Source organism: Canis lupus, chromosome 15 (assembly GCF_011100685.1).
Source record: "Canis lupus familiaris isolate Mischka breed German Shepherd chromosome 15, alternate assembly UU_Cfam_GSD_1.0, whole genome shotgun sequence".
In the NCBI taxonomy this organism is placed as follows: Eukaryota; Metazoa; Chordata; class Mammalia; order Carnivora; family Canidae; genus Canis; species Canis lupus.
In genome coordinates, this window is record NC_049236.1 from 3937116 (window position 1) to 3964820 (window position 27705).

Genomic DNA, 27705 nt, shown 5'->3' on the forward strand with positions numbered 1-27705 from the left:
CATGAAAACAGGCCACGCCCCCGCGCTCGCCGACCGCGGTTCGCAAGTGCGCAGGCGCGCGCGCCCTGCGGCGCATGAGCAGTGCGGCTCGGAGCCCGCCAGCCACGGTCTCGGGCGCCAGCTACGCCGCTGCCGCTGTCACTATGGCCCATTACAAAGTGAGGGGGGCGCGGCGTGGCTGGGGGCGTGCGGGCGGGAGCCAGCCGCTGGTCGGCTCCGGGAGGGCGTGGGGGCGCGCGCGCAGGTTTGGGGGGCCCGAGTAGCGAGGCGGAGGCGGAGGCGGGGCTGCCGGACTCCCAGCGCCTTCTTCCTGCTCCGGCCCCTGCGCTTCGGCCGCTGACCCGCCGTGTCTCCTCAGGCCGCCGACTCGAAGCGCGAGCAGTTCCGGAGGTACTTGGAGAAGTCGGGGGTGCTGGACACGCTGACCAAGGGTGAGCATGCGCCGGGAGGGGGCTCCTCGTGTCCACGTCGTGCTCCTCGGCGCTGCGCCCCTGCCGGGCCGAGGCGCGGGGCGGGGGCGGGGGCGGGAGGGGCAGCAGGTGGGGCCTGCCAGGTGGGCCCTGCCAGGTGGGCCCGGGGCTCGGCGGGGACGCCGCCCGCGCCGGGCTGCCGCGCTCTCCGGGCGGGGAGTGGAACTCTTGCAGCTGTTGCAAAGTCCCTCCAACTTCCGTTGCTTTGCCTCCAGCGGCCGCAGAAGGCATGTTTGCTAAAGACCCTGAGATCCCAATCCCTCCCTCCTGACACTTTTTGCGGAGTCAAAATTAGGTAAAGCAGCATGTTTCCCCCCGGACAAAGGGCAAGGGGGAAAATGACCGGATTTCCAAAGTTGGCGGATAAAAATAACCAAGTGAACCGAATCCCCCAAATAGGCGATTAAGAATCAGTTTGACTGTGGTTTTACAGCCCCGCTTTCGTAGGCGATGCCAGTTCCTGCCCTGTGCAGATTTCCGAAGTAGAATTAGAGTTTAAAGAGCTTGAGGGCACATGAAAATGGTTATATTGTTTACACTTAAGATGGAAGCTGTGACACTGTATCTCTTTCTGGGGAGGGGGGGGGTGTCTGTGTGTGCGTGTGTTCGAGACCTGAGATGAGGAAGGAGCTTGAAACTGCAGCGTTCCAGGAGACAGTTGGGCTACTGCTTATTAGCTCAGCAATAATGTGAATGCCTGCTATGTATCGTTCAACTCACTGGCTAGAACTTTCAAGGGTATAGAACAGAAAAGCTGTCCAGGATGATGACTGGGTCCACACGAGAAGCGTCTGGGAGATGATTTGGTAACTGCTCTTTGGCCAGAAGCAAAGCCTATTAGGAGAAAATTCTGGGAGAGTAACAACTGGACCTTAGCACAAAGCAGGGCTTTTAATTCCCATACCTGGGCTGATAATTTTGAATTGCTACCTACCTTAGGTTTGGGTACTAGTTTCCTTCTATCTGCAATTAAATTAAATACAATTAAATTAATACAATTAAATTTCAGCAAACATTACAGGAGTACTCTATGAAAGTGCTGTGCTCTGTCCTCTCTTGAAATGTCACAGAAACTTGGAATTTCAATACCGACCCCCCAACCCCCAACCTTAAAAAAACTCCATGAGTTCTTTTCTTTCATTTATTAAACCGTTTTATTCAGGTCTCTGTTCTAGGCACTGGGGATACATCAGTGGGGAAAGAAAAAAGAAAGACCCTGCTCCAAATAAGCTTCTTCTAGTTGGTGGAGACAGATAAATAAGTAGTGCCAGCCAGTGGGAATTGTTATGAATGAAAATACAGCAAAGGGGGATAAAGAGCAAGAGGTGGTGGGGGAAGGTTTCTTTTAAGTAACATTTGAGCAGAGATCTGAATGAAATGTGATGTCAAGAGTTCCAGGAAGTGCAAGGAGGCCAGGGTGACTGCATGAAATTAAAGACAGAAAGTTAGAAGGCAGAGAAGTGACCTTGGCAGGGGGTAACAGCCTTGTGGCCATACATGGATCTTCCCTCATGAGATTGGAAACCACTGAAGGCTTCTTTTCTCTTGGTCACATCTATTGGCATCTAACTCCTCCACCTCTGTAGACTTCCAGTCTCCTCAATATCAGATAACATAGTGTCTACTGATGTGACCTATTTAAAATTTGATTTTTCAGCTCCAAACGTGGGTACTTTCCACAAATTTAATTTATGATTTTAATAAAGCTTATTTCTAAGAGGATCTGAAACTGCTTCTAACATTAAAACACTATAAGGATGGCTAAAGATAAAGAGAAGTCATTTGGAAAAAGGCATTTGAGTTGAGTACCATACTAACCTCTAAAAAATCCCACCTCTAAGGCAAAAAGGGAAACACCAGCTATCAAGTTCTTGTCTGATTAAAAGGAAGTATATTTCATCTATAGAAAAGCACAGGAAGCTTGACATTTACATTGTGTTCTGTAACTATCAACCTCATGGTAGCACTGACAGAAATTTAGAAGCTGAAAGAAATGGGGTGCGGAAGAGGTAGAAAGGCTTAGAGTTATTCATGTCTTATAGAGTTAGTTGGCAGAGATTAGTAGAAATTAGTGGAAGAAGAAACAGGCTTGAGTATGTAATTTAAAGAAAAACATATTGAAGGGAGAGGGGGCTGGTGATGTAAACATACCAGATTCTTAAAAAACCAGGTTGTAATACATTTAGAAGAGTAACTATCAGAACTCAGTCCAGGTTGTTAAAAGTCATTGATTGTCATTTGACTTTTTCATACTGTGTATTATTTTGATGAATTATTAAAACTAAAAAAATAAAAAAGGAAACGTGTAAGTTTTACAGCAGTTCTTGGAGTCTAGAGATGCACATTTTTTTGTGTGTGTAGTTAAATTTTTGGCTTTTGTCATTTTTCAAAGGGTTCCATGCACAAAAAATTTAACCACTGGTTTAGAGAGATTTTTGTCTGAGTAGTAAATCCTAGGAGGAATTTGTTCAATAGAAGATGAGAAAGGTAGTGCTGACATAAGCTTTTGGGTACAAACTAAAACATCTATTTTAATGTTGATCTGAGCATGTCGATTACTGGTAAAGTTTTTGGTTGGTGGTTATTTAGCATATTGTATATGAAACTATTCTTGAAGCACACTTTGAATTCAAAGCTTCTTCCAGTAATTACCATAAGCCCTGTTGATTCTCCAAAATTTTTCTCAAATTAATCTACTTTGTTTTCACCCCTCCATCACGCTAGCGCAGGTTACTATCTTTTTCAGCTGGATTAGGACACCTGCCTCTTAACTGCTCTTCCTGCCTTCATCCTTGTCCCACTCTGGATCTTTCACACAGCAGTCAAGAGCGATCCTGTCACTGTCCTGCTTAAACTGTTTAATTATATGCCTCCTGTTTTGAGCATCAAAGTCCAACCAAACTTGCCGGATCCTCCGTGGTCTGCCTCCTGACCACCTTGCCAGCTTCCTTCCCTGCCACATAGTTCATAGCTCCATCTAGCCATATTTGAATTTTCAGTTCCTCAATATGTTGTTCTCTTGTCCTCCCCACCCCCTCACCTTCCCATTTTATCTGAAACCCTCAGAGCCAAGTCTCACATCTTATTTCCCTTCATTGGGGAGCCTTCCCTGGTGCTTTGGGCTGAGTTAGGTGTTCTTCCAATGTGCTCCCATAATCCATCATCCTGTATTGCCGCTTGATGCTCTTTTTTTTGTCTAGTTCCTTGCTTTTGCACTAGACTGTAAATTTGTTGAGAGCAGGGACCTTATCTGCCTTGTTTACCATGGTATGGCAGCCCTAGCAATGTGCTTGGCATATAATGGGCACTTAATATTTACTGAGCTATGGAATATAATTTCAGTCAAATTTAAGACTTTAATTGTTGCTTTTTTCTGCTTTTTGATTTGCAGTATTGGTAGCCTTATATGAAGAACCAGAGAAACCTAATAGTGCTTTGGAGTATCCTTTTCATCTTTCAAGTCAGAAAAAGGACTTATTTTTGGAACTCTTATTTTTTCACATAAATAATATTTGAAATATTTTTGATGATTGAAAAAGTTACTTCAAGTTTTGTGGTGATGATCTCTGGGTAAATGGTGGTGGTAAGATGGGGTGACTGTGATCAGAGATATTGATACTACTCTGAGATATTTCATTAGTTTCATTCAGCTCAAGTAAATTCTTAACTTTGATATTAGTTTCTTAAAGCATCACTTAGGAGCTGCTACCCCAGAAAATCCAGAAATAGAGCTGCTTCGCCTAGAATTGGCAGAAATGAAAGAAAAATATGAAGCTATTGTAGAAGAAAATAAAAAACTGAAAACAAAGGTAAATGTTTTAAAAGAATTCATGTTAAAAATAATTTCATCTTTAATGATTATAAGATCAAAGCCTCACTAAAACGGATAGCAGGGAAGGTAGGGGGATTAATAATCTCAATTAACTGCAAGGCTGAACTGATGCCCTATCTAGAAAACCACAGACAGATAGTAAATAGGACAAGCTACGTGTGGTCAAGAAGAGGTTCTTAGGAACCCACATCAAGAAAAAGATGAGAGGGATGCCTGGGTGGCTCATTCGGTCTTGACTCTTGATCTTAGCTCAGGTCTTGATCTTAGTAGGGGGTGTGAGGTCAAGCCCTGCACTAGGCTCCATGCAGAGCATGGTGCCTACTTAAAAAAAGATGAGAGTACTGGTTAATGCTGCTTATGAGTAAATGGAGGTTTCTGGGAGTCATGAACAGTTGATTTAAGTAGGTCAATGTAGGGTCATTGCTTTGTGAATAGCACCTCTTAGAGTTGTGCAGTACATAATCTGCACAGTTGTATGTGCTGGCCTATCTTTATAAATTTGTTTGCACCTGATTTTGTCTATTTGCTAAAGTTTTTTCTTTGTTGAAACTCCTGTGAGAATTTTCATAAACTTCAAATTAGTCAACTCCAAGTCTTTGAGGTTTTTCCACATTTGAATCACATAACGCATTTTATATTAGGCATTTCTCATAATGTGATTTATCTTCTCAACAACCTTGCGAGATAAGTGAAACAGGTACACAGACCATCTTATATTTAGGAACTGAAAGCACCTTGAAGTCTAATTATCTTCTCAAATCTGACAGCTAATTGGAACAACCTAAATCTTAGCCTAGTGTTCTTTCAGGGAACCACAGCTTAGCATAACAGAAAATGCAGCATCTTAAATTATCCAGGATTCCACAACACAAATACCAGTTAACTTTTTGGCACTTTTTAAGTCAAAGACATGAGCTGCTCTTCATTGACTGGCTAGATTATTCTTTTTCCTGCTTTTTAAGAGAAAGTTCAGTCAACGTTTGGTAAAGAGAAAGATTAAGTACCTTGCCAGAAGCCACAACATCTTTGGGAAGATACAGATTATTGCATATCAAGTATTTGAGTAGTGTAGTCTCGAATTGGAATTCAGTTTTGGTTTCCCAGTAATTTTAAAGGCTTATATGAAAAGAGTTTTCATTAGACTTGATTATATTAAATCTTAAATTGTATTAATCTTAAATGGTTTAAAAAGGGATATGATATTCATATAATAAGTTACTGATTCAGTAATTAAACTGGACATAATAGTTAACTACTCGTTTTGTTACTATTAAGTTTTTTTTTTTTTACCCAACTTAGAATAAAATTCACCTAAACTCCTCTGTCTTTGCCCTATAGCTTGCTCAGTATGAACCACCTCAGGAGGAGAAGCGTGCTGAATAGGATTCTTCTCAGTTGAAAAGACACTGAAAAAATGGTTTTGTATGACTTGAATAGTTTGTATAGTATATAATCTTTTCTGAACAGATGCTCTAGAACTCTTTTAATATGTTGAATTCACCTATCACACTTTAACTGTTATAAACACATATACTTAGAATCACCAATAAAAACTCAATATAACTTTCTTTGGGTCTTAAAAGCAGGAGAATCCAAAGTGAATCCTGAAAAAAAATCTAAACACAGCCATCTAATTCATTACCTTAAAGGACATTGTTTATTAGTCTGACTAGGAATGATGGTACTGGTTGTATGTAGGCCAAGAAGTTCAGCATGGAGCTGTTCCTTGGTTTAGTGCAGGATGTGAGCACAGGTACAGCCATTCTTTAAAATGAAGAGGACACTGTTGTTTATATCCTCTGTAGGCAGCTCGAGAGATCTGTGTGACAGAAGATGCTTTTGCACGGGTTCCCATGAATATTGTACTCTTGTTTATATAATGTGGAACAAATAACTCTTCTTTGCCACCACTTTGCCTTAGATAACCGTGTGTGTGCCAGTTTGAACTCTGACACCACGTTTCCTTCTATGCAATCATGCCCTATCTGATAATGTTGCCTTGCTTTGCTCTGTGCTTCAGTGGGTTCCAGCTGCACATTGGCCTATGTTGTTTTTCAATTTGCTATACTAGCAGTTGCCCTGATTGTAATTTATATACCTTCAAACAGGACCACAACTGTTCCCCTGTCTTACTTAGTTGCTTAATTGATTGAGCACAGAACTGAGGCAATATAAATTTCTGGGTTCACGCACAAGCTGGGATAAGAAGGGGAATGAGCCATATATCGTGGAGAATTATAGTTTGCGGGTATAATTATATAGTGCTTTTTTTCCCTCAGTATTTTTCTAGCCTTGAATTCATTTTATCTTCATTATCCCTGTGAAGTAGGTAGGGCAGGTATGAGGGGAGGTTGGGTGCTGAATTTTTAGGCCAAAGACTGATATTAATACAAATTCTTCACTAACTATAGAACCTTGGGCACTTCAGTTAACTGCTCTGAGAGTCACTTTCCTCATCTGTTAAATGAGAAGAATAATATCAGTGCTGCCTACCTCACAGGGTTGTTGTGAGGGTCAAATGGAATGTACGTGAAAGATCTGTCAATGGTAAAGCACTATATTCTTGTTTGTTAGTCCTTTTCCTTTCTTTTGGAAGACCTATAGTCAGATGTTTCATTTTAGTGGTCATTTATTTTCCTTACTGATTGACTGACATTATTAAGAGTCATCCTGTTTTGTGTATTCTAACCCTAATGTTAGAGAACCTGTCTTTACTGTGGTCACCACACACATAGAATGCAGAATGCTCCAATGAAAGCTGATTTAACTAGCAAAAGCCTCAGCACAGCTAGGAACTGTGACCAAACTAATTGTAAAGGCATTTTAGTCAGTCATGTTGGCAAGAATGTGGCAATGGTCTGTGTCTCTTCTAGTCACAAGTTCATTTTTGGAGGGGGGCCAGATACTGTTGGAAGAACATTCACTTGAATCAGTTTATCTTTTACCAATTTGAGTGCCTCCTACATGCTCAGCGGTAGGCTGAGTGCTGGGTGTTATAGAGATGAATGACTTGAAGTTAGTTATAGACATGTACATAAGCAATTACAATGAGGGATAGGAAGTGCTAAGAACCGTAAGAACAATAAAACATGGCCCCATGGGGATTTTGAGAGAGAGAGAGAGAGAGAGAGAGAGACAGACAGACAGACACTTGGCTTCTTTAAGCAGTTGGTATGACAGTCCCTTTGTGGAATAGAGACAAGCAGAATTTTTTCTGGCAGCCAACCCTCATTTGCTTTTCTCCCATGGGACTAGTATTAGCGTATATATAAGTCAGGTTGCTGTCTCTTGTACCATCCTTTTGGACAGAACGGCAACCTGTGAGTTGGATAATCACACTTTGAAGGGGGAACCAACCTGTTTTAAACTGCTGTACCAGTCAGTGCTATTTAAGAATTCAGAGTCAAAAAAAAAAAATCAAAAAAAAAAAAAAAAAAAAAAAAAAAAGAATTCAGAGTCAGCCTGGCCTCTGGAGGTCCTCTTCATTTCTATCCAGGATATGGATGAAGAGAATGTACAAGAAGATGCTCAATGAAGTGGAAAAAAGGATGTCATCCATTCAGCTCCTGCTATGCTTCAGCAGCCTTACCTTTAAAATGTAGATTTCATATCTTGCCTACCTCACTGGGTTGTTGTAAAGATCAAATTAAATATAATGGATGAAAAGTGCCTGGTAAACTGTAAAGGACTACATATGGGTCACATGGTATAAAGGCAAATCTGTAAATGCTACAAAGTTGGCTGGTTGGTAAACTATAATTGAGACAAGCTGGAAAATGAGTAACTCAGGGTACCCTAACTTCTGGGCCTAAACCAAAAAGCTGAAATGTCGTTAAAAAATGCAGTGGTACAAGTTTAGGCACTAGGGTTGCTGACAAAATACTAGTCCCAGTGATTATCAGTGTGAACCACGTATACTCTGGATATTAAAAGAAAAAAAAATTCCATTCTGGAAAGCATTAATAGTAATACTGTCCAGGTGCTAAACAGGCATCCTGAAGGCTGTATTGGTCAGTATCGCATTGCAGCTGCCAGACATTTGGTAGATGTTGACAAACTCAGATGCGTGTAAAAAAGAGTGATCAATAGGGAGAAGGCATCTGAAAATACAAGGTTGTGCTGTCCAGTATGGTAGCCACTAGCCACATCTGGCAACTTAAAAGGTTTAAAAAAAAACTCAGTTCCTCAATCATAGTAGCAACATTTCAAATGCTCAATCCTCACTGGCTGCTATATTGAACATTATGGTTGCGGAACAGTTCTATCATCACAGAAAGTTCTACTGGACATCACCAGAGAAGGGATGGTCAAAGGAACGGAGTATATTTAACGTGAACAGAAAGACTTAGTGGGTAATGAAGACTGCAATCTAATATTTGAAGGGCTGTCATGAAAAGAGATGAAGACTGCTCCTGTGTTCCATTTTAAGCTCCAGGGAGTGCGATTTTTGGTCTGAAGAGAGGACTTTCAAACAACGTTCTACTTCGGTGGAAGTAGCTGCCTTTTTAGATAATACGCTCTCTTCCTTTACAACATTGAAGTGTATGCTGATTTATCAGCTAGAGGTGCTATAAAGTGGATTCCCTTTAGGTGAGACATCGGACTAGATGACCGCTAAGGGATGTAGCCTACCTTTAACTTACAGCTTCACAAATAACGAAGTCCCAGACCTTCAAGAACATGCTTTCCGTTCATAATCAAGAAATTCGTCTCTTTGGAAAAAATCAGTGCCAACGCCATCACCTCCATTTTAAGAGGAGGCTCTTTAGTCAGATTTTCATTTCTAAAACCTGACTGTCCAGAGCGAACATTCCTGTAGCTTTCTGAAACGTATTTGGTGAAAGCATTTCAGTTTGCTTTCATTTTTCATCCCTTTGGTCTGTGATCCGAAAGTCCTAGAAGATGTAATGTTCTGTTGGGGCGGGGGGGGGGTTAAGTTACATGAAAAGCAGATTTGGTGGGAAGGAGGGAGAAACAGACCTTTTGAGTCTGAAGTGGTAGTAGTAAATAACCACCGCCTGATCGGCTGGAGGAGAAGCTGCTCTAGCTTGGCTGCTGTGGCTTTCCTCTCCGGGTCCTGCGACTTGCTAGATCCAGCTGTGCATCACACCCACGACTCTGCCTTTGGTCGAGGCTTCGCCCTCCCTCGGGCTGGCTCCTCCCCCCTCCCCTTGCACATCCCGACCGCATCCATCCGTCTAGACCCACCCAGACGTCACCTCCGTACAGACTTTTCTCACCCAAGTCCCGAGCATTTTTATCTATATATATACACCCCCTTGACCTTTCCAGTTCGTATCTCGTACCGGAGCTACTTACGCGGAGATCCCGAGCTCTGTTACTCTCCGAGCAACTGGAGGGAGGGCGGGCGGGGTCCGGGTCCGTTGCAGGCTTGTGTCCCTTGTCCCCCGCAGGGCGTCGCGGGCATCAGCCAGTATGGGTCGGGCGCGTGCCGCTGTAGGAGCGCCATCGGTTCTCCCCCCGCCTCCCACGCCCGGGGGGCACCTCCCGCTGCGGCGGCCTCGGCAGCCCCCGGGAAGGCAGGGGCGCGGCGGGAGCGAGGCGCTCGCTAGGGCGGAGGGCAGAGGGCTCGGCCGGCCGGGCCGCCCTCCTCGTGACTCCTCCTCCCCCCTCCACGGCTCCGGGTCAGGTGATTCCGGGCACGTGACGGGCACCACCTACCCTGCTGCCCCCGAGTGGCAGCTCGGGCGGCCAATGAGGGGCCGGGCCTCGGCGCGGAGCCAATGGGAGCCGGGCTCGGGGGGGCGGGCCGCACGGCGGCGGCGGCTGCCGGGGGCGGCGGCGGCGGCGGCGGACTGGGGAGGCGGCGGCCTGGCTCGGCCTGGCCTGGCCTGTCAGGGCGCGGGCGGCGGCGGCTCCGGCACCATGTCCCTGCAGTACGGGGCGGAGGAGACGCCCCTGGCCGGCAGTTACGGCGCGGCCGACTCGTTCCCCAAGGACTTCGGCTACGGCGTGGAGGAGGAGGAAGAGGAGGCGGCGGCGGCGGGCGGCGGGGTCGGGGCGGGGGCCGGCGGCGGCTGTGGCCCGGGGGGCGCTGACAGCTCCAAGCCCAGGATCCTGCTCATGGGGCTGCGGCGCAGCGGCAAGTCCTCCATCCAGAAGGTGAGCGGCGCCGCGCCGGCCCCTCCTCTCGTTCCCCTCCCCCCTCCCGGGGGCTCGGGCGGCCGCCGGGCACGGACTGGGGGGGGCGGGCTGCCCCGCGCGCTGGGTTGGTCCGCGGAGCCCAGGCCGAGGCCGCCGAGGCCGAGCGGTCCCCGCCGGCGGGACCGGCTGGAGCGAGGCAGGTGCCGGCGGCGCCGCCCGGGACCCAGCCCCGCGGTCCTTTCGGAACCCGAGACGTACCCTGCAGTTGCAACTTGGAGAACTTGTCCGACTCCCTCCCCTGCCCTGCCCTGCCCTGCCCGGGTTTTGCGTGTTTTCTCCCACTTCTGGTGACCTGGGTTTGCAGGGCTTCCCAGGTGAGCCCCAGGGAGCAGCGCCGGGAAGAGCCGTGACCAAGCCACTCCTACTACGGGGGAGGCTTCACACCCCCGGGCCTGGAGGGCAGGGGCTGCTGCCGGGCCACCAGCTCTCGCACTTGGGGCCCGGCGACTGCCATCGCTGGTGACAGTCCCTCCCGTTCCGGGTGCGGATACGGACGTCTGAGACCTCGAGAAATATTTGCAGACCTCTGTCAGCCCGTGTGCTTTCACTTCGGGCGTGTCAGGAGCAAATGGAGGGCCAGATCCTTTAGAGTAGGGGGTAAACTGAGGCAGGACTCCATTGCCCATCCTCTGACACACAACTGAGCGGGTAATGAAACGCCAGAAGCCTGGTCCGTTGCCCTTTCCACTCCGTTGCAAAGGTCTATCCAAATCAAATGTGTGTGATATTTTGTAAACATGACGGTTTTTAAAAAAGAGTGGCCTTCTTCTGAGATTACTGGATAACTGTGTTTTATTTACTTCCGAATTTACTAGGTTGCTGCGTTTTGTTTATTTATTTTTTCACCTCTACAAGCAGGTTTTGGTAAATTCGGGGTAGGATTTTTTTTTTTTTTTTTTTTTAGCAAGCTGAATTTAATTCTTCTCACTTGTTACTCATTGACTAAACTCTGATAGTAACCACCCGTTTTTCTCTTCTACAAAGTAACAGCGAGACACAAATTTAGGTTTATGTTAGAGTTGTATGGATTGTGATTATCCTGATTCTTCTTTTTTTTCTTTTTAAAGACTGTATTTATTTATTCATGAGAGACACACACAGAGAGAGAGAGAGAGAGAGGGGCAGAGACACAGGCAGAGGGAGAAGCAGGCTCCATGCAGGAAGCCCAACGTGGGACTTGATATCCCAGGTCTCCAGGATCAGGCCCTGGGCTGAAGGCAGCGCTAAACCGCTGAGCCACCCAGGGATCCCCCGATTATCCTGATTCTTAACAATTACTTTTACCACTTCTTTTTTCATGGGAGCTGTCTTTTCCCTGTCAACTCAACTCCCCCCCCCCCCCCATATAATTTTCTGTTTGGTATAATTGCTGTCCATTTGATTTCTTCCACAAGACTGCAGACTCGGTGAAGGCAGAGTCTAATCAGTCACCTTTCTGATTCTCAGAGCCTGATTTAGGCATTCCGATAAGTTTTCAGTGAACAAAAATTCTTAAACTTCAGCTATAAGCTTTTATAATCTTAAAGCAGATTATGGTTGAATTAATACATTTTTAATAGAAAAAATCGATTGACATGAGTAGAGGCATTCTACTCCTACTACTAGGATTGAATGAATGGTGCAGAGAAAATAGACAAGTTTCAGCTCCAGAATAGGCTTGTTGGAGAATAATTTGGTGTCTTCTCATCTCTTAGAAGTTAAAGGAGAGTGAGTACTGAGGATACACCGTTCACTTTATATCTCTTTTAAAATTTTTACTATAGGTTGAAATTCTCTATATGTTAATTCAGAGTGGAATTTTGAACTTTGAATACAAAGTTGAATAGTTATAAAATGACCTTTTTTCTTTGAACAGGTGGTGTTTCATAAAATGTCACCCAACGAGACTCTCTTCTTGGAAAGTACCAACAAGATTTATAAAGATGACATTTCCAATAGCTCCTTTGTGAATTTCCAGATCTGGGATTTTCCTGGGCAAATGGACTTTTTTGACCCTACTTTTGACTACGAGATGATCTTCAGGGGAACAGGAGCACTGATATATGTCATTGATGCACAGGTAGTAGGAATAATGACGCTTATTTCTTTTTTCTGGTGTCAAAAGATGTAGACACAAAGGAAAGGTGTTTATCATCTTTATCATGTGCTTCTTGCAGCTTATTTCTTTGCTGGTAGATTCCTAGCAGTATGAGAGATGCAACCGCAGAGGTGTGTTTGGGAGCAGGCTGCCATCCTGCAAATTCAAAATATGCGATGATTAGGAGATAGTGGCTTATTATCTTTGAGTTCTAGTTAATGAGTAGTTCTCCACTTTTATTTGTCCAATAGTGGATATTGCTGTACTTCATTAACTATTATAATAGTGATGTCACTCACTGGAAAGATCTCCTCGGTGCTCATATCTAAAGAGGAATAGTAAATATTAAAGTGAATAGTTTTCTTGGTTGCCCAAATTGGGTTTGGCTTAACAAACATGTATTGAGGGCCTAGCAGGTGACAGGCCCTGAGATGAATGGGACATGTCCCTGACATTAAGAAGCTTACTTTTGTAAGCTTAAACATTAGTTAAGAATGCTTTCTGAGTGACAGGCTCTGTAATCAATGCTTTCACATACATGATCCAACTTAATTTATTCTTCATGATACTGTGAGCTGGGTACGGTAATTCCAATTTTATGGATGAGTAAACTGAGATCTCAAATTTAAGTGACCTGCTTAAAGTCACACATCTAGTAAATGGCAGAGCTGGGATTACTTTTAAAAAATTCTATTGGGAAGACATGTCCATTTCCTTTTTCTTTTTCTTATATTATAGATATTAAAAATTACGAGCATTAACTTGGTAATTGATTTTTTTTGTCTGGAGAGATTAAAGATTTAGAGAGATAAAGGAGGTTAATGTATTGGAATGTTTGGAATATTTGTGAATAGTTAGGGTAATATATTTTCTGTGGTTGGGGAAAGAGGTGGTTTGAGGCTTTCTTAACTCGTTACTGACTTTTACAAGATTTCTTTTTAAAAAATATTTTGTTCTGACTTACAGGATGACTACATGGAGGCTTTAACAAGACTTCACATTACTGTTTCTAAAGCCTACAAAGTTAACCCAGACATGAATTTTGAGGTTTTTATTCACAAAGTTGATGGTCTGTCTGATGATCACAAAATAGAAACACAGAGGGACATTCATCAGAGGGCCAATGATGACCTTGCAGATGCTGGGCTAGAAAAACTCCACCTTAGGTAACAACATGTGTGTTTGATATGAGAGCCCTGAAAAATGTGTAAATGTATTCCCATCTCTGTCATTACAAACACGTAGCTTTCTGTTACTGATAAACCCTTCCCGAATCTGTAATGTTCTTGATCACTTCTTTGTTGAATTCAGTTTTGGGAGTCTGATGTGATTTGAGAAGTTACTTTCCCAGTGTTTTGCATTTTCCTGGAGATTGAAGTTATATGAAGTGTTCTCATTGGTGCTTTTAGAAATTCATCTCAGGAGACTGGAATCAGCCTGTTTCCTCGTGGCATAAATCTGCTTTGGGACTCCCTTCTTTTGATTCCATCATTTATTTATTTATTTATTTATGCCTCATTTCAAGGACTGTCAGATTTGCTGTAGAACTGTTGCTTGAGTCTTCACAGTATTTTCTTTTCAGTAGGAAAAGCCTTTTAAAGAGGGTACATTTTCAAGCCTGGATTCTTTTTTTTTTTTAAATTTATTTATTTATTTATTTATTTATTTATTTATTTATTTATTTATTTATGAGAGAGAGAGAGAGAGAGAGAGAGAGAGAGAGAGGCAGAGACACAGGCAGAGGGAGAAGCCGGCTCCATGCACCGGGAGCCCGACGTGGGATTCGATCCCGGGTCTCCAGGATCGCACCCTGGGCCAAAGGCAGGCACCTAAACCACTGCGCCACCCAGGGATCCCTCAAGCCTGGATTCTAATGTATCTTGTATATGTTTTTAAAAACAGTTTATGCTTTTATGACTCTCTATTGTTTAGGTTAGGGACTTTATTCTATCAATCTGTTTAGGGTTCCTGTTAAGCTTAAAGAACTGATTCATAATTAACTGTCTTTAAGAATTATTATTATTAAAGAACAACTACTAGAAAGGATTGATGATTTATTTATCTGCTTGTATTCTGAAAGCGTATGAGGAATATTTTCTATATTTTGCATTTTCTTGGTGGTATAGGTAGATATGAGTAATAAAAAGTGCCCAAGAAAATATTCTCTTGATGATATAAACAACTTAAAGGGGAAGCAAGGGAGAGACACATGTGTAGCTATTTCCTTAACCCTGGTCTCTTACGGTGACTTCCTCATAGCCTCAAGCCAACCCCTGTCCCTACCCCTAATAGTCCTTAGGGCCTCAGGCTCCAAGGTCTTTCAGTTACTCTTCTAGGAAATCATGTAGAAAAAGTCTTTATTGATCTGTAGTTTGGATTGAAATTTTAAAATACTTTCCAGTAATTCATGCTTAAAAAAATTCAATATTTGTAAGATAAAATTGCCTCCCTATGAAATTCCTCAATCTTACTTTTTGGAAATCTATTAACAATGGATTTTAGGCTGCGATTGTCCTGTGTCCCCTAGTGTACATGAGGATTCTCTTAATCCTCTTTACACCACTTCTGTGTCCCTTTTTGGGGCTTCCCACCCCAGTGGTACACACCATCCCTTTCTCTAGTTCCTTATAGGGCCTGAGGCCTTGTTAACCTCTCTAGAATCTTTGCGCTGAGCTTTTATTAATTACTAGCATGCCTCTGGATTAGGCTCTATTTGATTTGCGGAAACTCAGCATACTAAAATGCCCTGTATGCTGTAGTTCTCCATGTCCCTATCTATTTCCAAGCCTCACAGTTCCTCAAGGACCTTTCCACATTGCTAACCTTTTTGCCTAAGGGAAACAATAAAATATTCCTTTGTCCCTAGTGTGTGTATGGGGTCATTTTGGCTTCATTTGTTTTGTTGCTCTAACTTCTGGAGTCAAGCTCCATCTTGCATAGGGTTAGGTTCCTAGGTCAGCGTCTTTGAAGTATTTTTAAATTGCTTGTAAAGTGTGATATCCACAGTTCTGTATTTTCTGACTTCGTAATATATACTTATAAATAAACAGAACAACTATTAACGAGGAATGTACTCCCTGAGCTAAAAAGCAGGTAAAATTGTCTCTATTGTTTAAAATGTTCAGGGTCTCTCTCATATATATTTTGTTAAATCTGTGGATGTTACTTCTCCACCATATGTCATTTTAAGGCCACCAGATTCCTGTTCCTTTCCTGTTCTCTTTAGGGCTCCAGCTCCTATCCTTCTAATCTAAATTCGAAGCTTCAATTGTGTGCATTTGTTTATTGAACAAATATTTATGAGCACTGTTCAGGACAGGGGGGTTATAGCTATGAGCAAAGCCGTCAATGTCTCTGTCCTCATGGACCTTACGTTCTAATGAATGAGACAACTCAAAAGCACTTATAAAATAAATGTGTAATATAGTTTGAGGTACTTAATAGTACTATGCAGAAAAATTCAGGGAAAGGATTGCTGTTTTAGGTAGAGAGGTCAGGAAAGAGCTTTGTGAAGAAATGACATTTTAGTAGAAACCTGAATTATATTCTTGCTAAATAAATGTAACCCCTCTTTCTGTGCTCTCCCTTGGTTTTTGTCTTAGTTTTTATCAGTACGGGCTTAGGGATCCAGGTTTTTTGGAGCAGGTTGCAAAGACTTAGGTGACTCTTCAGGTTTCTGCATCTGGAAATGCTTGCCTGGGTACTAGGAAATTGCCCTCTTTTATAAATGGTGTAAAGCAATGGATAGTTACAAGCCAGGTGGTAAAGCTCTGTGGGTCTTTTTGAACAGTGGGGACAACAGGCAAGATAAAAAGGCTTTATTTGAACTTAGTGACATCACATGTTAGGAAACTTAAAATTTTGTATTTTATGATAATTGTCATGGAACTTAAGATATTTTTCAAATTAATTAAACTGTGTTGTGTTTTTCAGCTTTTATCTGACTAGTATCTATGACCATTCGATATTTGAAGCCTTTAGTAAGGTGGTGCAGAAACTCATCCCACAACTGCCGACCTTGGAAAACCTATTAAATATCTTTATATCAGTAAGTGAGCTAATTCACTATAATTTCCAATTCCATTTTCTTGAATATATTTGTGTATTCAAATTCTCCAAAAAATGGTTTGAATTAGTCTGAATTAGGCTGAAGACTAATGACACACATAACATGCAAAATAAATCATAAGAACGTTAAAAAAAAATGGCTTGAGTTATTTTCTGAGTTCTTTCCTTACAGCTTACCCTTTTGATCTTAAAATGAGATGAAACATTTTTTCAGACTTTCTTAATTAATAAAAGTTTTCATGATAAAAATCTTCATAATATCTGTTTCCTGAATGAAGAGTAGTAACTGGAAAAGACTGGGTTTTGGGAATTTGACTCTGCTTAATCTCTGCTTTATAGGAGGTCACATTGAAAAATTGATCTTTTCCTTTCCTTGCTAACTGTAATCTTAGTGTCATATTTCTTCTTATTTTGAGGATTCAGCTTAATAAAAAGGATGTTCCTCAATAAATATAAGACTCAACTATTATATTTTTCTAGGCATTACTTTGAAGGACTCAGGGTGTAGCGATCCCCAGTTCTTTTGGGCTTTTGGGTTATGCTAGATGTTGACATCAAACTAATTCTTTATGTTTTGTTAATTGCCATGGAAAGCCTTTCTGGTAGCAAGCTCATTCAAATCAGGGATTATTGTAACAAAAAGGATTATTGAAAATGTAGCACAACTTGATTTTTGGAGGATTTTTTTTGTTAATGTTTTTTGGTGTAGTGTCTTAGCAAACCATTCATTTAAGTAGAGGAGGAAGAAAAAACAAATTTAGTGCAGTTCAGTCAGTAAATCAGATAAATAATTACACTTTCATTCTTTGGATAACAGAAGGGTCTCTCAGCCAAATACTATTTGCTTGTTTGGTACGGGGTTATACCATTAAAAATATCTTTGTGTATTAATCAGTAATTTCAGGATCTTAGGTAAATTACAAATTTGACTCTTAAAACTGAATACTTCCCCAATTTTGTTTTTCCAAGAATTCAGGTATTGAAAAAGCTTTTCTCTTCGATGTTGTCAGCAAAATCTACATTGCAACAGACAGTTCTCCTGTGGATATGCAGTCTTATGAACTTTGCTGTGACATGATTGATGTTGTAATTGATGTGTCTTGTATATATGGGTAAGTTATGTATATACTTTTGCAAGATCTCAGACTGGTGGAAAACTACCTGTTTGGTTTGTCAGGGATTAATTTTTGAGGCCTCTAGCAGGTACCATATGGAATGGAATTGTTCTGACCATTGCTTAAACTTGGAGCTTGATTTCCCTGTAGATAGATGGCTAGGTCTTACTGCTTTAGAGAGGATGGGTAAGAGCAGTTGAAAAAGTGTGCTTGAGCCAGATTTAATTGTTACTGAAAGTTTCTCCTGCCATTTTTTTTTAAAAAGATTTTATTTATTCATGAGAGACACACACAGAGAGAGAGGCAGAGACACAGGCAGAGGGAGGAGAAGCAGGCTCTATGCAAGGAACCCGATATGGGACTTGATCCTGGGACTCCAGAATCAGGCTCTGAGCCAAAGGTAGATACTCAACTGCTGAGCCACCCAGGCGTCCCATCTCCTGCCATTTTTTGAGGGGTTTGCACTGCGTCTTCTCCCTTAGGGGCTTTGCTAGATCAAAAAAGTAGATTGATTAACTTAAAACATTTTGAAAAACAGAATTAAGTACTGCTTTCTTTTTTTTTTTTTTTTTTTTAAAGATTTTATTTATTTATTCATGAGAGACACAGAGAGAAAGAGAGGCAGAGACACAGGCAGAGGGAGAAGCAGGCTCCATGCAGGGAACCCGACGTGGGACTTGATCCCGGGTCCCCAGGATCAGGCCCTGGACCAAAGGCAGGCACTAAACCACCGAACTACCTGGGCTGCCCTAAGTACTGCTTTCTGATTTAACTTCAGACGTTATGGAAATGAGGGATCCTGATCTTTCAGACAGCTAAGAAACCAGGAAATCAGAATTTTGGATGTCAGGAGGACTTACACATAGAAAAATTTGACCCAAACATCTGAGTATCCAAAATAAATGTCTAAAATGTAAACTCTTTCTTTATATGTAAATTCATCAAACTCCATACAGAGATTTATAAATGCCAGCAAAGGTGTGATTTTGTGGAATAGTCCAGAGGACGATTGAAAACTTTGGAGAATTACTGGTATTTCGAAAGCCAACAACCTTGTTCCTAACAACCCTGATCCCCCTCCCATATGAACATCAGCACTCCCAAGACACTTTCCGATGCTCTAACATAATCTCTGCTTTCTGTGTCCTTTATCTGTTCCCTTCTCCACCTGGTCTGAGGTCTTCTCTCTCTGTCCCTGTCCTTCACCTTGGTCTCTCAGCCTAATTTGTTGGTGTCTTTCTCCAGCTGACTGAGTAAGAGAATGCATTTCTCTCACATGTTCTTTACTTGTCTATTGCGGTCTTCTATTTATTTTTTCCTTTTGTGGTTACGTGCTCTCCTTTGCTCTTTTTCCGTAATGAAACTGTGATTTTTATCTTTGTTGTATTATTCAGTAAAGTTTCATGTTCCCATTCCTGAGTTAAAAAATGGATGAATAGAACACTTGTTTTTTCTTTAAAAGAAGTGAAAATTTCATAACTTTTTTTTTATAATTTAAAAATCAAATTTAATTGCAAAGGTTTTTTTTTGTATAAGGTACATTGTAAAATCCATTATATGTTATGAAGCACATGAAACTTTTTTTTTAAGATTTTATTTATTTATTTGAAAGTGAGTGAGGGAACACAAGCAGGAGAGAGGGGCAGAGGGAGAAGCAGGCTCCCCACTGAGTAGGGAACTCGATGTGGTGGTCCATCCCAGGACCTCAGGATCAAGACCTAAGTCGAAGGTAGACACTTAACCAACTGAGCCACCCAGGTGCCCCTTTAAGGCACATTATAAAAGGGAAGAAAAAATCCAATATCTCATTTTTAAAAAAATTTATGATAGGCACACACAGAGAGAGAGAGAGAGAGAGAGGCAGGCAGAGACACAGGGAGAGGGAGAAGCAGGCTCGATGCACCAGGAGCCCGACGTGGGATTCGATCCCAGGTCTCCAGGATCGCGCCCTGGGCCAAAGGCAGGCACCAAACCGCTGCACCACCCAGGGATCCCTCATTTTTTTTTTTTTTTTTTAAAGATTTTATTTATTCATGAGAGAGAGAGAGGGAAAGGGAGAGGGGGAGGGAGAGGCAGAGGGAGAAGCAGGCTCCATGCAGGGAGACTGATGTAGGACTTGGTCCCGGGACTCCAGAATTATGCCCTGGGCTGAAGGCAGGGGCTAAACTGAGCCACCCAGGGATCCCTCATTATTTCATTCTTAACACAATCCATGCATGCAGTTTGGTGTGCTTTATTATGTTTGCTTCTTCCTTTAGTCTTGATTACATTTTTTGAAGGAGAACTGCATATAATTTTGAGAGTTCTAGTAAAAATAATAGCTTTCAGACCCTGATGGCTCACTTTGTAAGCATTAGGATTCCACAGTATCTTTGATAGACTATATTCATTTTAGTTTTTAATACTTTTTTTTCTACAAAATGGGAATTTTCTTATGTTAGGTCCTTTTTTATTTGTATACTGCATCAGTACAGATTAGTGTGAGGGGAGATTTGAAATCTATATTCCTTGCATCCTAGGTAACCAAGGTGAAGGTGTGCACACATGGGATACTGCATCCTAGTCTGGGAACCCTATTTCTTTTCTCTTCTCTTTTTCTTTTTCCTTTTTCTTTTTCTTTTCTTTCTTTTCCTTCTTTTTTTTCTTCTTCTTTTCTTGTAGACTCTATGCCCAGCATGGACCCCAATGTGGGACTTGAACTCCCGACCTGAGATCAAGACCTGAGCTGAGATCAAGAGTTGCACTCCTAACCAATTGAGCTACATTGGCACCCTTGGGAACCCTATTTCTTAAACGAGAACTTCTGTTGCTGTATATTTAAGCCAGTATTTTTTCTTAAAAGACACTTGGGAAACGGTGGAAAGACTTGTCATTGTGCAAATTAAATGTGACAAAATACGTCGTTGGGAAACCCATAATGAATACTTTCTTTTAAAACAGGTTAAAGGAAGATGGAAGTGGAAGTGCTTATGACAAAGAATCTATGGCAATTATCAAGCTGAATAATACAACTGTCCTTTATTTAAAGGAAGTGACTAAATTTTTGGCACTGGTCTGCATTCTTAGGGAAGAAAGTTTTGAACGAAAAGGTAATGGCATTTTAAAAGGCATTTTTTATGTTACATTCTTTGTAATAATTTATTAGGTTTTTGAAAAATCAGAGAAAACGATATTTCAGTGTTAGGTAATTTTCAGCTCAAACTACTTCTGTCTCTTCCTTTCCAGATCTAGTCCAGACTTTATCCTCCATTTGATCTTTTATGTTAAATCAAGTATTTAATTCCAGCCTTTCTGATTTTGGGGACTTTTAATACATGTCTAAATGCCGGCAGTTGGGCTACCACCTGTACCTGTTTACTGAGATGATTCTTTGGCAGGTTCCCAGGTTACCTTCTTGCTTTATGCAGAGATGGTCCCTCATTCTGTAGCCCTTCAGCCTTCTGAAGCATGTGGTCTTGCCAGTCCCTCCTTTCTTGAAGTTTCCCTCTCACTTTGCTTCTCTAAAGCTAAGCTCTCCACGTTATTTTATGTATTTGTTTCTCTGACCTCCACTTCTGTTTCTTCTGACCTTTTTTCTCAGCTCTGAGCCTTCTTCAGAGCCAATCCTTTTGCTTGCCTCTTCCGTTATTCTCCTGGTCAGCTCATTCAAGCCATGGTTTCAGTTAATTTTCTCTATGTGGTTGATTGAAAAATTCACCTTTCCAGCTCTGACTTGGGCCCATATTCCAGTCCCATATTTGGAGCTGTTAGTAAGACGTTTTCACTTAAATATTTTATTGTCTTGTACATGGTGTCAGAAGTGATGAAAAATTTCCCCTCTGTTTTATGACCCTCTCGGCTACCCTAGTGCTGTTACCAGTTACGACATTTTCTGGTACCCAAGCTCAGATATATCGTAGTCAGGTGATTGTGTGGTGGTACCACGAAAGGGCCCCTGTGGGGCATTTCATAGAGGGCCTTCTGTGTTCTCCATTTTCGATTCTTTTCGTGTATTGTTTACATTGAATTTTCACCAAATTTTATTTGTTTCTCTGGTTTCCTTTCTACCCCCACTGTCTGCGCCCCCAGTGCAGGTCCTCATCCCTGCAGGCCCATGGCGCTGCAGTCATGTCCTCCTTGAGGTTATGCGCTCAGCCTGTGTTTCGAGGGGCTAGGATGTGTTGTCTTTTATTCCAAAGGCAGATTGACTTTCAGGAAGTTACTTTCAACATGTTATTTCATTACTCAAGGATGTATCCTCGCTCTCTGTTCACTGTAACAAGTACCTGCTCTATGGTCTGCATTTTTAATATTAATTTATATGGGGTGAATTAATATTCCACTAATGTTAATATTAATGAACTCTGTCAGATACACACAAACAATTTTTGGATAAACAAAAATGTGTGTATTCACCTTTGAGCTCCAGAACTGAAACATGGCAGAGACATAGTTGTCTTATACATTGTATGTCTCATTTGGAAGTCTCTTCCTGTGCTATGTGGAATGTAGTAGTTAATTTTCCCATTTATGATGTATTCTTTTACTTTGTATCTTCCTTAACCAATACAGAGTTTTGTATTGTGTATCTCTGTGTAAATGATGCAGAAGACTACTTACATTTTTACAGCTTGCTCACTCTTTTCACTCATTATCTTGAGGTTTATTTGTGTTGGTAAATGTAGCTTTAGTTCATTCTTTCATTTTCACTCCACATCATAATATGCAGGCTAAATATACCACAATTTATTTTCTTCTTGCTGGACACATAGATTGTTTTTAAAATCACAAATAGCGGGGTGCCTGGGTGGCTCAGTTGGTTAAGTATCTGCCTTGGGGCAGATCTCGGGGTCCTGGGATTGGGCTTCCTGCTCAGCGGGGAGTCTGCTTCTCCCTCTTCCTCTGTGCCTCCCAACCACTCATGCTCTCTCTCTCATTTGCTTTCTGAAATAAATGGATAAAATCTTAATAAAATAAAATCACAAATAACTTTGCGAAAAATACTCAAATGCAACACATGAATATGTTTCCCTTTGTATGTGTGGAGAGTTTCTCTTAGAACATATTTTTTTTAAAATTTTTATTTATTTATGATAGTCACACAGAGAGAGAGAGAGAGAGAGAGAGGCAGAGACATGGGCAGAAGAGACATGGGCAGAGGGAGAAGCAGGCTCCATGCACCGGGAACCCGACGTGGGATTCGATCCCGGGTCTCCAGGATCGCGCCCTGGGCCAAAGGCAGGCGCTAAACCGCTGCGCCACCCAGGGATCCCCTCTTAGAACATATTTAGTAGTGGAATTTAGGGAGATGTATTCATATGTCTTCAACTTTATTAAACATTGCTCTCCCAAGTGGCTTTCCCATTTTTGCCCCTGGCAGTACTGTGTGGTGGTTCTTGTCACTTCATGTCCTTGATAATGCTTGCAATCTGGTAAATGCAAAATGGTATTTCATTTTGAGGTTCTAATTTTTACTTCTTTTTTTAAAAAATATTTATTTATTCATGGGAGACACAGAGAAAGTAGCAGAGACATAGGCAGAGGGAGAGGGAACAGCAGGCTTCCTGCAGGGAGCCCGATAGGGAACCCGATCCCAGGATCCCGGGATCATGACCTGAGCCAAAGGTAGACGTTCAACCACTGAGCCACCCAGGAGCCCTAATTTTTACTTCTTTATTTTAGAGATTTTATTTATTTATCTGACATAGAGAAAACGCACAAGCAGGGGGAGTGGGAAAGGGAGAAGCAGCCTCCCTGCCAAGCAAGGAGCCCAATGTGGGGCTCAATTCTGGGACCCTGGGATCACGACTTGAGCTGAAGGCAGACGTTTAATGGACTGAGCTACCCAAGCACCCCCAATTTTTATACTTCTTTAATTACTACTTAGGGCAGGCATTTTCTTCTTGACAGGTACCTTTTATACCAGTTCAGGTTTCTTCTTTGGTAATTTACCTGTTTCATATTACCTTTATCCTTTTTATACTTCTTAGGAGTTCTTTATTTTTCTGCATTCTAATCTGAGAAATTAAAACAAAAAGGTTTTGGTTATGGAAATTTTCAAATATATCCAAAAGTAGAGCAACACAGTGAGTGTCCATGTGCCCATCCTCCTGCTTCTGCAGTCACAAGCATATGATCAGTCTTGTTTCCTGTTTATCCTATCAGCTTAATTATTATTTTTTACCCTTTTGTTGTAGAAACTGTCAAACATAAAACAGAGGGAAGATAACAGAATGAACCCCTTTTGTCTATCACCCAGATTGGATAACTATCAAAATCATAGCCAATCTTACTTCATTTCTGTACCTCTTTCCCTACTGGATTATTCTGAAACAAATCTTTGACTTGATCAAATAATTTTGTCTCTACAGATTTCAGTAGGTATCTGTAACAGTACCATTTTTTTTTAAAAGATTTTTTATTTACTTATTCATAGAGACACAGAGAGAGAATGAGAGGCAGAGACACAGGCACAGGGAGGAGCATGCTCCATGCAGAGAGCCTGACATGGGACTTGATCCAGGGTCTCCAGGATCATGCCCTGAGCTGCAGGCGGCGCTAAACTGCTGCGCCACCGGGGCTGCCCTGTAACAGTACCATTAATAAAACATTAAACCTAACGGTACCATTGATAAACATAAAAAAATGAACAGTGCTTTCATAATATCACATTGCTGGCGAGAGTTCAGACTTCCCTGATTGTTAGTTTTATTTTACCATTTTCCTAGAAGTCATTTTTAATGTAAACTTATCAGAACTTTTATAGTTTATTTTTTCTGAGTCTGAAGGACCTCCTGGACTTGGCTCTAATCCACTTATTCAGACTTGATTCTCAGTACTTCCCAGTGAGAATTCTCTGCTCCTTTCCCCAGTCATACCAGTTTCTTTCCTGTCTCCCACCTGTGCCATGTTCTCATTGCCAGCTCCCTGCTGGTTTTTTTTTTTTTTTTTTTTAAATATTGTCTTTCCTGCCTAATTAAATCTTGCCTGTATCCCCAAAGTTCTGCCTCATTCCTGAGGCTTTCATTGGCTGCTTTTGCCCTGTCCTGGGCTCTTCTTCCTGTAGTCATTTTGACACCATGTTGTTTTGATTTGTGTCTTGTGTGGTCATCTTCATGTCCTAGTATCCTCAAGGGCATTGATGTTTCTCTTTCTGATCTGTAATTCTTCTGACTAGCTTCCTTTAAAAAAAAAAAAAAAGATTTTATTTTTTCAAGAGAGATACGGAGGCAGAGACACAGGCAGAGGGAGAAGCAGGCTTCATGCAGGGAGCCCAATGCAGGACTCGATCCCAGGACCCTGGGATCACTACCTGAGCCGAAGGCAGATGCTTAACCACTGAGCCACCCAGGTGCCCCCTCACTGGCTTCTATTCTTAAGGTCACCTCATAGTCCACAATGGCTCCTAGATCTCTGTATTCTAGTCAAGGAGGAGGAACAAGGCTGGGGATGAAATACATCCTTTTCCTTTTAAGGAGATTTCACAGAGGTTCGGTGTGCTTGCACTTATCTCAGTGGCCAGAATTGGTCGTGTGGCCCTACATAACTGCAAGGGAGGCTGAGAAGTGTAATGTGTTAGCTGAGCACCATTATTGTGCTCATCCAAAATTGGGTTTAGGAAGGGGGAACATGGTTTTTTGATAGGCAGCTAGCCATTTGTGTTACAAAGTAGAACTGTTTGACCAAAGTCTTACTTGGAAGCCAGTTCTTGAAACCGACGAAGAAGGAGCCGTGTTGCCTGGAGAGCAGTCTAGGCTGCCTGAGGCTCTGGCTGGTGGGCCTCTCGGGGACCTCTGGGACCCCTGGGCTCCTCTGAGCAGTCTGCCAAACTACTGCTCCAGCCCTTCCCTTCAGCTCCTCGCTGGCTGCCCGAAAGACTTGTGAAAGGAAAAGCTTGATACTTTGAAGAGTATTTTACTTTCACTTTAGGTTTTATTGTAGATTTTCATAGCAAATTTACCTTCCTAATTGTTTTATTTATTTACCCAGCTCATTCCCAGGCCCCAGAGGTAGCCAGTGTTAACAGTGTGGGTATACGCTTTATCATGTTTCTAACAGAGCACATTCCTCAGTGGGATGTGTATTTAAAAATACATACCAGTTTTTTTCTTTTGTTACCAAATATTTTGTAACAGATAACTTCACAGTTGACATTCAGGGGCCTGATCTTCCTTTACTCTCTTGCAGGTTTAATAGACTACAACTTCCACTGTTTCCGGAAAGCTATTCATGAGGTTTTTGAGGTGGGTGTGACCTCTCACAGGAGCTGTGGTCACCAGACAAGTGCCCCCAGCCTGAAATCGCTGACACACAATGGCACGCCGCGAAATGCCATCTAGCCTGAATTCCAGCTGTCGGGGCTCTGTGCCAGCTTACTCTTCACTCCAGGGTCAGATGCCACGTGCTACAGGACAGGGGAGCTGCCGCTTGTGGGAATCCTGGTGCCTGTCCCACTAGAGACAAGGGGTAGAGTTTCTCATTTGGATGAAGACCCCTTCAACCAGTGGTGTGCAACTGAAGCTACTATTTCTTTTTTTTAAAAAAAAAAAAAAGGCAAAAAAGAATTCTAGAGACCACAGAACTCAGTGTGTCTTTCTCCTCTTTGGGGTCCTATTTTGAGTAGTTGGGATATTTTGGACCTGGCAATAACACCACTTACCCATCCTTACCAGAGAATGTTGCTGTCAATTACCAGTTGGAAATAATAGAAAGAACTGAATTTTTATATGCTTCACTTAGGTTTTCATTTGAGTAGTCTCTAAAAATCCTGCCTTGCTTAAGTTCTAACACTGCCTCTCCGATTTCAATTTTGGACATTACACACCTAAGACGTTTTAAATGCATTTGCTTGCTAACTCAGAAGACATATGATCTGACCGCAGCAAAGGACATTCCTTGTATTTGTTACTGAAGAAACGAGAAAGTTTTATGCTGCATCAGTTCGAGAGCAAGGCTCAACAGTGGCTGCTGCATTAGTTCTCTTGAAGTGTTGAAGAAACTTTAAAACAGAAGAAGTTTGCACCTGTGTTTTGGGTACCAGATATCTGGGTTCCTTCTCCTCCATTAGATAAGTGATCATGATCAGTGTAACGATGGGAATTTTAAAAATTTGTTTTCCCCACAATTTCCTCCTCCTAGGGGAGATACTCATTATGTCATTGAAATACTTGGCTCACATCTCTTTAAACTTGGTACCAGCCGCTACATACCTTTTATTCTAAGCTATCTAGATTCTCTAAGAATTGCTGTTTTGTTGGCCATGAATGACCCTAATAAGGCACTGGTGGACTGCCCACTGGGAGTTGGAGAGAGCACATGGCACCACAACATGTGTCATTAAACATACTTTGTCTCCAGTATTCTGACACCGAGTGTCAACTGTGGTACTTTCTTCACCTAGGATATTAATTCATAATTATTTCTTTTTGTTGATGGTTGATACCCTGTCCATTGATTTAAAGTGACACATTATTTTTACTCGACATGCCCGCGTAGTCCTGTATTCCAAAGCCACTGGACCACTTGAGTACATAAGTGCCGCTGTTTAATGAAATGTGTATATTCAGGTCTGTAAACCTAACAGTGTGACTTGCAGCGCTTCCTGCAGATGATTCTGACTGTTGAGTATTTACATGGACCATGGGGATATCCAAAAGAAAATGCTTTTATATTTATAGATTATTTCACTGAACTATATAAAATGGGTATCAATAAATGTATTTACTCCAAAATCAGTTTTTTATTTGCCTGAAATAGGAGGAGGGTGGGGTGATGGGACTTTGGGTTGTTTCACTTTATCATTCTAGCATCCATTTCTTTTGCTGCTTCAGATGGTTAGCATGCTATATGTTTTAGGACTTCAAGCTCTGTCCCAGTGCTGCAGGAATTTCATGCTTTGTGTCCAAACACTTCTGGCCTATTCCTGCTTAGTGTAGGAGGTCCAGGCCTAGGTGAAAATGGTTTTTTGGTTGTAGTGTTTCATACCAATAAATCTCTTGT

At 42.0% G+C, this 27705-nt stretch overlaps 2 protein-coding genes across 2 annotated transcripts; both read left to right on the top strand.

Annotated features, from left to right (window-relative positions):
- Positions 1 to 101: 101 nt before the first annotated feature.
- Positions 102 to 5863, top strand: MYCBP (MYC binding protein). Its single transcript, NM_001252277.1, has 5 exons — positions 102 to 158; positions 359 to 431; positions 3862 to 3910; positions 4150 to 4279; positions 5641 to 5863. Exons 1-5 carry the CDS (start codon positions 144 to 146, stop codon positions 5683 to 5685), a joined length of 312 nt encoding a protein of 103 aa, NP_001239206.1. The 5' UTR covers positions 102 to 143; the 3' UTR covers positions 5686 to 5863.
- Positions 5864 to 10107: 4244 nt separating this feature from the next.
- RRAGC (Ras related GTP binding C) lies at positions 10108 to 27437 on the top strand. The gene is made up of 7 exons (XM_038557831.1): positions 10108 to 10425; positions 12323 to 12526; positions 13511 to 13710; positions 16478 to 16592; positions 17582 to 17724; positions 20668 to 20816; positions 25894 to 27437. The coding sequence occupies exons 1-7, from the start codon at positions 10189 to 10191 to the stop codon at positions 26043 to 26045; spliced, it is 1200 nt and encodes a 399-aa protein (XP_038413759.1). The 5' UTR covers positions 10108 to 10188; the 3' UTR covers positions 26046 to 27437.
- The last annotated feature ends 268 nt before the right edge of the window (positions 27438 to 27705 follow it).